At 47.9% G+C, this 13,157-nt stretch overlaps 1 protein-coding gene across 1 annotated transcript in view; it reads right to left on the minus strand.

The window, feature by feature from the left end:
- Positions 1 to 9,813: 9,813 nt before the first annotated feature.
- MORN1 (MORN repeat containing 1) overlaps positions 9,814 to 13,157 on the minus strand; it is a 69,141-nt gene continuing 65,797 nt past the window's right edge. The window contains exon 14 of the mRNA XM_066637403.1: positions 9,814 to 9,907. Within this exon, the coding sequence (XP_066493500.1) occupies positions 9,814 to 9,907 (94 nt within the window). The remainder of the gene's footprint in view (positions 9,908 to 13,157) is intronic.

Here is a 13,157-nt window from a genome sequence, read left to right on the forward strand (position 1 = left end):
TCTCCTTACCCCTGGGTAAGGCGCCCTTGCCCCTATGGGTCTCCTTGGACTTGCACCACCTCCTGAGGTGGCACAAATCTGAGGAGAGCAGTGCGGCTTAAAGCTGCTCCGATGTCCCCGGGAATGGGGGTTGGGATCCGGTATAACTGGATCCCAACCCACCCGCCCCTAAATCCGCCCCTGGGGCCACCCATTGCCTGCACTCCCCCGCCCAGGAACGCCTCCCTCCCTCCCACCCCAGAGCCTTGTGTCGGCCCAGTTAGGCCTGCAAGTCAAGCAGAGGAAGCCGGCTCAGAGGCTTGTGTCAGCCTCTGCAGGCCAGTGCACCTCTGTGCTAGCCCAGCTTTGTCCCAAGGAGGTGCAAACGTGCCTTAAGGCATGTTTGCAACACTCCTGGGCCAGTGCAAGGGACTTATGCTGGCCCATGGGCGCCTCAGGATTGCGCCTCTAATCAATCAATACTCCTAATTCATTGATTGCCATTTCTGTAATTCAGTGGCAGCTCCACTTTTAGCATCAGCTCTCCATTCAGATTATAGCACTGCCCTCATGTACAGAAGCCTGACTGAGACAGGAAGCACAGCCAGCCCCAAGTTACATCCTGGTTCTGGAGGTGCATTTAGGAGTCAGAAAGAACATAAGTTGGAACAGGTTATTGTGCAGGACTACCTGTAAATAGGAGGTGCTGCAAGATGCCAGGTGCACAGAGCAGCACTTCCTTCCTCTCAGCACCACTCAAGACAGTTTGCAAGAAGAACTGGCTGATCTGAACCTTGTTGCTTCACAGCACGCGGATGGTGGCCAAGGTGGAGGAAACTGAAGCCCGTAAGAAATCAGGTGATCTGGGGAACCAACAGGGTCTCTGCTGGTCCTATATAAGAACTTGTCTGGGCTCCTCTCTCTGAGCTTCTCATCTAATGGAGAAGGTGCTGAACAGACTTGTCTTTCTTCACTGACATGGTCCAATATCAAACTAGATAGATCAATGGCCTGACTCAATGGGGGCAGCATCTAATGTTCACAGCTAGCAGCTCCGGTTTACTGAACAATGCTCCTCCTCTTTCCTTCTCTCAACTTGGGGATCTATCAAGGCATGAATATGGCCAGAGAACAGGGTGACCAGATGTAAGAGGACAAGGCACCCCAAAATGGACGACATCTAAGAAAAATATAGGACATGACAAAATAAAAGCTAAGAAAACTTGTATGTGGATTTCATGTAGTTAATGTAAACACTAAATTACTTATTATTAATTTGAAACTAAATTGCATACAGTTTATTACTTACAAGAAGGCTCTGCACTGCCAGCAGGGGCTGCTCACAGGGAAAAGGAGGTTATTTAAGTTCTTTTCCAGGACCTGAGGCTAAAAAGAGGACATGTCCTGGAAAAAGAGGATGTCTGGTCACCCTTCCAGAGAATTATGGGAAGGTGCCGGGGGGGGGGGGGAGGTGCTAGAGAAGGAAGGCTGAGAAGTTGGTTCAGAACAGGTTAACTTAGTAGTCATCAAGCCCCTCCCCAATCCCTGCCCCTTGCCTCAGCCATTAAACGAACACCTCCCCTCCCTTTTCCATATGCTCTGCTCCATTTATTATTTCTGCATTGCATCAGGGGGGAAGTATTCACACTAAGCCACGGGGATTAAAGACTGAAGCCGTAGGGAAGTCGGATCACATCCGTCATATCCATCTGTTTTCGATTCCAACCCTTCACACCTGCTTTTATTTATTATTCCTTGCTTAGACAAGACAGGGCTCATTTTTCAAACCTTAAAACCCTGCTCCCCCCATATGAAAGTATGGAAAGGCAGGAATTTTTATGTTTATTGAAAAAGAACAAAATCTACTCTTCTTCAACCCATCCCTGATGACAACGGCACCCCCCAAGAAGAGATTTAAAAAGTATTGAGACGCTGACAAGCCTCGGATCAAGTGGGAAGCCACAGAAATTTTTCTGAAAAGCTGGGCAGCTTCTTAAGATAGTTCTCTTGGGAGTGGGTGAAGCCAACGCAGTGGAGCAGACGATGCGTTAGTCAAGCTTATGTTGTCACAGATGACATCGAAAGCTGCCTTCTGCTGAGTCAGACCCTTGGTCCATACTAGCTCATCATTCCCCGACACCGACTGGCACTAATACAGCACTAATACAGGGTTTCAGACAAGGATCCTTCCCTGGGTGCCAGGGACTTTCTCTGTCCAACGCAGGTGCGCTGCCACTGAACTAGGGATGATGCTAAGGAAGACAGAAGGCTGCTTTTTACTGAGCTATGGCTGCTGCCATGAGAGCAGGGCCAGTTTCCCCCAGGTCAATCCTGAGTATACAGCTCCTGTAAGAAGGGAGCTTACAGTAGTGCAGTGATAGAACACTTGCTTTGCATGCAGAAGGCTGCATCTCCAGGGAGTGATGGCAAGATGCTCATCCACTGACTAGAATAGCATTTCTCAACATTCCCCCCCCCCGTAACACTTCTCATGGTCCACCTATTAGAAGTACCACTGGAAGTAACTGGCAATGATCACTAGTTATTTCTAAATTGAAAGGCCAGACATAATGTGACAAACAAGGGTAAGAGACTCAGAGTGGAGGGGAGGGTTATTCTGACCATGCTAAAAGTGCTTGTTGGAGCTCTGTCTGCTGAACTGAGTCTTCTATTGCCACTGCCAATAGGTTGGCCGCTGCCAACCACTGCCGCTGGTCCTGCTGCCAGGCAGAGGGGGTTTGTTGTCCCACGAGTACCACCAAACACCACCTCAAGTACCACTGGTTGAGAATCACTGCTCTAGAAAATTGCTACCGGTCAGAGTTGACAAAGCTGAGTTAGACAATCAATGGTCTGATTGAGCAGGCAGCAGTTTCCTAAGCAGCCAAGCAAAATGCGGAGTGTCACACGTGTGTGTGCATGTGGCGTCACTCTGTGACTCTGACAGCTGTGCCCTGAGTGGCAAGTCACCACACTGCAATCTGGAGCAACTTTCTGGGTAATATGAGTTTCCAGGGTCTGGGCTGGCTTCACCCACTCTAGTGAGCTTGGGGGCTCTCCTAAACAAGAAGGTGTTTGGGCTACAGGTTGTCTCATGGCTTGTCCTGTGAGTGACTGTTGTCAATGGCTGAGCTATGACATGCGTGTGACTGGGCATCCCAACTGCACCAGTGTGATCAGACACAACACAGACAGTTGTATGTGTGTTGCACCCATTTTCATCTTTCACCAAATGTGAAAGTCTAGAGTAGGTGCAGCAGAGATATAGGGATGATCAGAGACAACCCTACTCTGCACACATTTGCTCATTGTGTTGATCTGAGGTTGAAAACTGTGGTGTGCTGTGTAGTGTGGTGGTGGGCATAGACCTGGAAGATCCAGGTTCAAATCCCTCCTCAGACATAAAGATTCCTGGGTAACCTTGGGCCAGCCACTTTCTCTCAGCCTCACCTACCTCACAGGGTTGTGGAACAGCTGTATATGCTGCCCTGAGCTCTCCGGAAGAAGGGTAGTATAAAAATGTGAAAAATAAAAATTAAAAAAAACTGGGCTATGGCCATCGGAGCCCTGCACTAAGTACCCTGAACTTGGAGCACCATCAGAGCCGATTGGCCCCAGGTTTAACTGTGTTCCTTCTCCTTACCACACAAGTACTGAAGGGATCGTTCTGAGAAAAGGGACAGTGATCCTATTCTGAGTCTTTAAAAATACCATGGCCCTGAAAGAGGAAAAGGGGGGCTGGGAGGAAGAATTCAGACCATCAGGCAACAAATACGCAACTTTTTCTTTTTTCTTTTTAGTATTTTTGTTCAAAACAAGAACAAGCAGATGGGCATCCGCAAACAACAAGCACTACTCATGGGTGAGCAAATGGAGAGCGGAATGATTAGCTACTGCCTGGTACACCTTCCTCTTGGGCATCTGGCACTGTCCACTATTGTTAGAAGTGGCTACTTCGGTAGCAATTTTTCCTGCTTTGCCTTTTTCACTCTTTCTTGGCATGTGGGAATCACACCCTCCCAGTCCCTGGATGCCCTTTTGTCCAAGCCAAATGTGCCCCTTGCTTTCAGCCTCTGTTTGTAAGGCATGCAACTGGGATTAGCAATTGATGGGTCTTGGACTTCTTGAAGGTCACTCTCAGGCAACTTAGAGGAGGCCAGGGGCCACCTTCCAGAGAGTAAGGTGAGGTCCTCTATTCAACACCCTCTCCAAAATCAGCCTTGAGTTAAATTAGCTGCCGACCATCTCTGACAGCTTGACTGCCCTCACTTAGATATTGCTCCCTAATCTAAAATGGTTACTCAGCAGAAGGGAGGTGTGCCCTAACAAAGAATCTGCCTGCTAAAGTGAGTGGTTGTCCATGAAAACCTGTCAGCAGGGCTAGCCTGATATCTGTCTCAGGTGTGAGCCAAATGCTGACCATCCCTTACCTGGTGATATTGCCAGCCTCTGCTGCTCCTGCTCCCTGGACTGGAAAAGGGACAGAGCAGAAGTATGGAGGAAAACAGAGTGGTGGGTTAACGTGTCTCTGAGACACTCTAGCCAACCACTCTGCTCCATACTTCCTCTTCCACTCCACCCACCTCTTCTTTTGCAGGCTGCACAGGGCTCCCTGCACCTCCTGTAGCCTGCTGCAGCCCTGCCTTCTGAAAGTAAGTGCAAAGCACCCCCCTTTGCCCCCCTTAGCGACACAATCCTGGGGATCGCGTTGCTGCCCTAGCCCCTCCCCTGCAAGAACTTACTGAGGGTGTAAAGCTCCCTCAAAGTTTGAGAACCACTGTTCAAGATTGTAAGGGCTTTGGGACAGGGGCCTGCCTTCTCATGCTTTGTAAAAGGCCATGTACACTACCGGGGAGGGGGAGGGATAAAAATGAGTGTTTCATTCTGCAGTCACATCAAGTGTCTATTCAAGTGTTAAAAAAAATTAATTGACTCCATCTGTATTGGCCTAATGACTGATTAAATGACTAATCAAGGAAGTCTTAATTAAAACATTTTTTTTCCTGTGCATGAAGAGTATGGGGGGGAGAGAGGGAGAGAGGCGGAAAGCTCTCATTAATGCCTTACAATGCATGTCGAATTCCGTTTGTGTCATTTGCTAACAGTCGTCAAATGAGTAATTATGCACAAGGTCATTTTCTGTAATTTTTCCCCCTTTTTTGCATGCATCATCAAGCTGATTGGATTAGGTGCTGGTGCTCGACTGGGTTCTGCAAGTGGCGGCATTTTCCCCGAGACAAAACAGGTAATTAAAGACTGCTGAGAATAGCGAGCTTGGAGAGACAATATTTCCTCTGCTGTTGTCGGGAGTCAGTCCGGGGCTGTGGGCAGCTGTTCCTGAAGCCTATGGGAGGGTCCCTGAGCCTGGTAGCTGGTGCCAGGGAAAGGGCTTGAGACCTGAGTGCAGTAGAGAGAAGGGCAGACTCCTGGCATTTACACCATGCTGGGACAATCTAGAGGTTCTGGCTGCTGGGCAATCACAGGGGCATATGTTGGATCCCTTCTGTGCTGGGCAGTGGTGCTGAGGCCTGAGCACACACAGTCCCAGCTCAGCTAGCCTCAGGCCATGAGATGTCTGCTTAGGGTCATGAACAGATGTTTCAACAAGGGCACAGTTCAGGGGCATGGTCTGTGGGTACACAGCATAGCCAGGGCTGGCCCATCCATGAGGTTGACTGAGGCAGGCACCTCAGGCAGCAGACTATGGGGCCACCTACATCCACCTGTCTCTCTCACCTCCACTGCTTCTTCTCCTAAGCTGGAACTGGGTAACAGGAGGATGGAGCAGAAGTGGAAGCATGGAGGAGAATGACACTCTGGCCCACCCCTCTCCTTTCCTTTATACTTCCTCTTCGGCTCTGTCCTCCTCTTCCCTTTCCAATCCGGGGAGTGACATTTGCAGAGTCTGGCACATCGCTAAGTAAGGGAGGGTAGTGCACTACACAGGTGCCAGGAAATCTTGGGCTGGCTCTGGATGCAGCTACGTTGATGAAACTAAGCAGGCCCCGGTGTGATCAGTGCCTGAATAGGACCCCCCCCCCCTTGAAGCCTCATCAATGCAGCCTGCCCAAGACCTCCAACTCCAGCACCCTCAACCACCTGAAGGCCTCCTGCTCTCTTATGCAACTCCGCTCTTTCCTCCTTGCTGCCCCTTATATATTTGGAACAGCCTCCTGGAACACCTGCTGGCTGCTTCCTCGCTCACTCCTTTCAAATTCCTTCATGAATTCCTCTGAACCCTTTGGCACTGTGGCACAGCCCCCCTCCCCTACTGTACAATGTGTTGCACATCTCTAACTGAAATAACTGCAATGCTTTGATTGCCCTCCGCTCTATCCCCTCCTCCCTCCCGTGTCAAAATCTAAATTGTAAGCCCTCTTAGCTTGTCTTCTCACTATATGGACAGTGCCACGTACGCCGAAATAAATCATTGCGATCACCAACCTTGTGAGGTACCCAAGGCTGAGAGATGCTGACTGGCCCGAGGACGGTGAGTCAGCTTTGTGGCTGAGTAGGTAACTGGACCCTGGTTCTGATATCTGAACTTCCACCTTTCCTCCCCCTTCCCAATTTTCTGCTTCCTGAATCAACCCCCAGCAGCAGCAGCTGCTGCCACAATAACGTCACTTGGGAGTTTGAGGGGATTCTCGATCACATTACAAAAATTCCACAGGACACAAGGAATCCCTCTGCTCACACCGGACGGCTGGGACTGCATGTGGAGGCATGTATGAAAAGAGAGAGGGGGGTGAGAGGCATTGCCTTTTTAGAAGGAAAAGAAGAAAGATGGCAGAATACAACTCGGAGATGACGCTGGCTTTTATTGCCTCCACATTTTGATGCTCTGATGCTTAGTGATCTTTGCAATGGAAAAACAACAAATGCCCTCAGCTGCCACAGCTGAGTTCAATTTACTTAGAACAATATAAGAAAAAAAGGATGGGAATCAATTTAAAAAAAAAAAAATATTTTGAAGGGAGGAAAAAAAAAGGTATGTCTTGGGGATTGCGCATGCCAACTTTCCATTCGCCTGTGACTCGGACCTAAAACGAGGCCTGCTTTTGAATCAGTGCACGTGGCCTGGGGAAATGTTCCTGCAAAAGAAACTGACCGACATTCCCGCACCAATGCAGCTGCAATGCAGCCCCAAGGTAAAGGAACAAACATTCCCTTAGGTTGAGGAGGCCTCCGTGACTGCCTTCCCCCACCCCACCCCCATGCAGCACACGCACTGTTGGTACGGCTGCATCAGTGCTGGGAAAGCTGGATAGCATTGGGCCCTTAGTCATGACGAAACAGTTAAGACCTTGCATGCTTAAGAAGCGGTTTCCTATCTTGTCCCGTAGGGATCACTGGTCAAGCCATGTTCCAAGTGCGTTAGGGGGGCAAAGGGAGGGGGGGAACTGGCCTTTCCTGTCTTACATTCTGGCAGTTGCCAATTTTTCCTCCAGAATCCCTCCTTGGTGACATAGCATCATGCCAAGAATGACAGGGGTGGGGGGAATGGCAGCTAATAATAGTACTTAACGTGCTGTGCCTTTTTCTGCGTACCAAGTAATTCACTTGTATCATGTTGATGTAGTGTAGCAGACTCCCACTTGACGACTGGTTCAGCAAACAATCAAATCACCTCACAATGGACTCTCCATAATAAAATAAGGCTACTTTTCAAGTATATGCACTTTACAACAGGCTTGTGATTGCAGCCAGTAGGACCATGTGGGTGAACATGGGTGGCAGATTAGCCAATCAGTGATGCAAATGCTGACGCGAATGCAAGTGTCTTGGGTAGCATCTCAGCCAATAGCAGTATAACGTCTTGGCCATGTGTACGGAGGGAAGGATACAGCCTCAGTGTTTGTGCTTCTAAAAGTTCCATTGTAAAAATTACCTTTCGGAGAGGGAAATAGCTCAGTTCTATGGCAAAAAAATTCAACTTCTGAGGTCTTGGAACTAATTACCAAAAAAACTGCCATGTATAATTATTGGGTTAACATGATATTTTCATGATATGATGGGGCCTCTGGAATGGATTAATATCATAAGGCAGAGGTCCACCGTAGGTTCAACAACTCTGTCAGGGACATATGTATTATTCTTCCCATGCTGCAGCTGGAAGGACTGAGACTGAGAGAGAGCAACTTATGCCATCAAGTGAATTTATAACAGAGGTGCAGAGTAGGTTATCAGTGACTTTCAGCTCCCTTCCTGTAAGTCATAAAAGCAGCGGAGGTGAGGGCTTGAAGAATCTCCCTGGGGAGAGAGAATTCCCTTCTTCCACCAGCAAGAAGAGCCCAGTATCTGGAATCCATCTATCAGATCTGAACTAATGGTGAGCCAGAGAGCAGAAACTGTGATGCCAACATTAAGCTGTGGAAGGTTCGTACGAGCAAAAGTGGCATGTGCACCTGTGGAACACAGTCACAGCCTTTCAACACACACACAGACACATGCACACGCAATCACGTTTTGTTACTACAAGATCCGCAGAGTTAAAAACTGAGGCTCGCAACTTTTGAAAACATAATTATAGGTAGTGAGGCAACGTAACTCAGTCTCGCTCATAATCCTGACACTCTGTTTCATTTTGGAGAAAAGAACTTGCTGGTTTCTAAATTTATATCGACATAACTTAGAAATATGTAACACCTATGAGTCAAAGAAGATCATTCAAAAGTGAAAATGGAGATTTATTTTTCCCCCCCTTTAAGAAGAGAGAAAAAATGTATATACTGTGGAACAATGAGGAACAATCCCCGCCTACCCTTCTAATGCAAATGAACAACCATTGCACAGCTCCCTTAAATTACAGGGTGATGTGTCACTCTTAATCTTCTCAGGAATGTGGGAGCGCCTGTTTCAATCACTTCCATTGTTTGAAACCTACCAGATAACGGAACAGCTGCCATTGTGGGCAAAGATTGATATGCAGGTGAAGTTGATAGAAGGGCAGAATGGCATGATGCGCTGGAGGTTATGGGGGAAGAGGATCAATGCTAGAGGCCACAACAGTGGATCCCACGACCCTCAGTGCCTTGAACTTTGACACAAGCTCCTTTGCTAGAGACTGTTGATATAGTCTACTCACCTGCTTTGACGGCTCAAAATGAAGGAAAAGAATGATCTACCTTTGACATGGGTACTTAGAAGACAGAGCTGAGGATTAGATGAAATTGTGGATGCCAACTGTGGTTGCTAAACAGAAACTCCAGGTGCAGGAGCACTCTGCTCCAAAATATTGGATGTGCTGCAACCTCCGTGCACTTTCTGAAACCTAAGCAGTGTATCCAAGGGCACTTCCGGATCAAGTGTTTAGCCTGGAATTGTTACATTTTGTTCCCTTGTTCTTTCTGGGGAGTTCACATGACATCGCCATCCATCCTTTGTCCTCCTGGGTTGAAATGGCTTAAATTGTCAGAGTTGATGAAAAATGAAACAGCAGTAGCCACATACAACAGCCACATATGTAGCGCCACTGATCAGTCATTTTTTTGAGAGATGTAACAGAAAAGTATTCAGCAGAGAGGGACAGTCTATGGTGTCCGCAAAGAACGCTATATTCACTGCAATTGTGGAAAGAACTTTGCAAATCCATTTGTGACTTTAAGCAAAAAAAGCAATGGCCAGGTGGTGCAACTTGGAGCCAGTCTAGGAGTGTGTTAAAAGCTCATCATGTGTGTAATGGTGTCTGTCCAGACTGCCCAATGATGTCCCTGCATGCCATGATGCCCTGCATGCAGATGTCTGCCCTGCATGCCAATCAGGGGGAAACCCACTGATACAGCAAGGGAGGATGTGTTGATAGCCAGATGTCCAGATGAAGCCCTCGTCACCTCAGCAGCAGAGCCAATTGAAGCTATGTGAGATGGAGGGCAAGATGACAAGAAGGCATGGCTCTATTGACAAGTTGACGGGGACGTTCCCTTGCCTGTCAAGAAGACAGGGTGCTTTGAGGGTGCAGTCAGGGGGAATGGCATTTTTCTGCAGCCAGCTCTTCACCTGCCAGCCAGCCGTTGTCCAAAGAGGACCAGCATCAGATCAGTCCAGTAGACCAGGAAGGGAAGGAAGTGAGAGCACAGTGGAGGGCAGAGGATAACTTGGGGCAATCTGACCCGGTGCCCTCTCGCAACTGAGGCTGGACTTGGGACCCATGGAGAAGTGGGTTTAGCCACTTGTCTGCCAGATAAGCTGTGTTCTTTCAGGGATTTTGAGGAATGAACCAGGAATCTCATGGCTGGAGGCTGAGATCTACCTGGGATATTAAGGGTTCAGGTCCCAGAGACCGCTTCCAGGATAGAAGAGAAGATGAATGTACAGTATTGCTACCTGTGATTATCAGGCACTGTGAAGTCTCTGGATTGGCTATAGATAGTAGGAACTTTAGTCTTCGACTCTTGGCTGGTCAACAGAGCATACCTCCTGCACTTCAGGCTCTGGGTCATGCCCCCAGGTCAAGCAACGGACCTTCTGGAACACACCCTCTCCAGATCTAGATGCAGGTATGGCTGCTCATGCCTCAGGTTTAACTTTGACATTTCCTAGCTTGGCAATCGCCTGGCACATTGACCCAAGTGGGATGCTGAGCCAGCAGGTTTGGGAGGTCAAAGGTAAGCCAGCTGACACACCGTCCAATAACCAGGGCTTTCAAATCAAAGAAAATAGTGCTTCTTAGCCATGCTGATCTGTGGGAGGGAGGTGGCTGCTTCAGAATGCTCTCTGACCTGCTGTTTCGAAACCACATATGCCCTGAAGTGCAGCAAAAGAACTGGGGTCCGTGTCAGACATGAAGAGTTGGCCCAAGCTTGTCCAATGTTTCCTGATTTTCCACATTCCTGTTTCTGATTCTTTTTTAAATAGCACTCATTCTGTTATTTACATTTTTGCCCTTCTAGATTGTCTCCTCATTCATCTTTCCAAGCGTATGTGTGTGTTTTAAATATCTTGTACTTCTAATCCATTTTCTAAGGGGATGATGTTCCCATGCCAAATTTTAGTCCTGGCTAATGTATATGCAGATTTTTTTTTTTTTAAGTAGGTGATAGCTCTTCCAATGATTTTTATCTTTCCGGACCACATTCCACTGCAACCCGATTCTTCCCTGCAGTTATTGTCGAGGGCTGATGGATTCTTTCAATCTCCAAGCCATACTCCTTCCCCATTCCTCCTCCGTCTGTTCAGCATTATCTCCACTAAGCACATTTGCAGCCATGCAATTTGGCTCGATTCTCCTGGTTCATTTATAATATTGGGAAGCAGGACAATAGTTCATGCAAAGCTGAAGGATTCTGGCAATGCTGTGTCTGAGGATGCGGCTTTTTTCTGATTCCAGACACATCCCTGGAAGATGCTCTGCAGGCACACTGTACAGAACTTGGGAGGGAGCCTCACTTGGGGTGGTTGCTGCTCCCTCTGTGTGGGCCTGGAAGCGCCAGTTTCAGACACATGGAAGTAGGCTGCATGAGATCAGGAAGACAAGGGTCCCTCATGTTCAAGAGCAACTTTCAGTCCAGGTGATGTAATAATTTTAGGGTTGAACCCAAATGTGGTACAGGGTGCTCTGAATGAATGCTTTTGGCAACGTGAAAAGTACGCCCTGCCTTTCAGCTGTTTTTCATATGTTGAAAATAGGTGGAAAGATCTGCCATGCGACACAAAGAAGCATGAAAGTAAGTGGAAAGAGGGCCAAGCAATGCAAGAAGCATGACCTTCACTCTGAACTTCACCAAGATACTCCCTCTTCTAATAAGATTTTAATCAGCCCTGCTGGATTAGGCCAAAGGCCAATCTAGTCCAACCTCCTGTTTGCCAAAGTGGCCCACCAGCTGCCTCTGGGAAGTCCACAAGCAAGGGATGAAGACAGACCCTTCTTCCTCCATTGCCTCCATGCAACTGGTATTCAGAAATGACCTGCCTCTGAACCTGGAGGTGGTGCATAGCAATCATGACCAGTACCCATGGATACACCTGTCCTGCACAGATTTGTCAGATGCAGGGGACGGCACCAGGACGCAGGCTGTGTCTTGTTGTCTTGTGTGCTCCCTGAAGCATTTGGTGGCCACTGTGAGATACAGGAAGCTGTACTAGATGGGCCTTTGGTCTGATCCAGCGGGGCTCTTTTTATGTTCTTATAATTTGTCTAATCTCCATTTAGCCACAGTGGCCATACTATTAAACTTGGAAAGTCTAGATTGTTCTAGCCTGGGTAGTGGAGACTTCCATCTCCACAAAGAATGGCAGCAGAAATTTCTGGAATGACGCATGATAAAAACGGGTGGCCTGTCCCTTTGGAAAGGTTCAGAGTTGGTGCGTACAGAGCCCAAGGCAAATCTGTAAGGAGCACTGATGTGCAAAAATATGGCCTAAAAGGCAAAGAATCCAAACACTCAGTTCTCACCGACATGGGCATCTGCTGCATGGATGACGACCCAGCTTTCTACAAATCGGTATTGATGATGATCTCCTTTGCCAGCCTGTTGAGATCATGAATGCGGATAACCTCACAGTGAGAAACTAAACAAAAATCCATCAGATGAGGCAGTGTGGTGAAACAAACAAAAACATCAAGAATGGTCATGTGGTCTCTGTAATTTCCAAAGCGGGCTGTGGAAGTAGCTTTGTACCTGATGCATGAAAAACCTCTTGGGCACCTGTTCCAGAAAGATCCTTCTTTATTCACTTCTGTTGCTAAGAAGAGAAACCAATTAAATCTTCTTGGTGAGGTCTTTTTTTTTGCAAGTGTGTAGGCACTGTGCAGAGAACATAATTGTCGTGGCATCAGCCATTCATTCTTCTCCTCATGAAGCAAACCATAATGACTAATCTTTCTGCTGTTGTCCTGTTTCCCTGAATCAAGAATTTGCTCCTTGTATTTGCTGATGCTGCTGGAAGAGCTGTGAGTTGCTTCCTCAATTTGGAGTGGGTGGGTCTAGTGGGGGGCGGGAGCTGGTGTGATGTGATGTTTCATTATAGTTCAGGGTGAGAAAATGGAATCATTTTAACCCCTGAAAAGAGGAGAGGGTCAATTAGGATTTGGGGAAGGAAAGTTCCAGTGGACCAGGCCCAGGCTCATCTCCTGTTTCCCACAGCGGCCCACCAGCTGTCACAGGAAAGGTCACAAACACACTTCTTCCCCACCATTGCTTGCCAGTCGCAGGTTTTCACATGTAGGCTGCCACTGG

Source organism: Tiliqua scincoides, chromosome 9 (genome assembly GCF_035046505.1).
Source record: "Tiliqua scincoides isolate rTilSci1 chromosome 9, rTilSci1.hap2, whole genome shotgun sequence".
NCBI lineage: Eukaryota > Metazoa > Chordata > Lepidosauria > Squamata > Scincidae > Tiliqua > Tiliqua scincoides.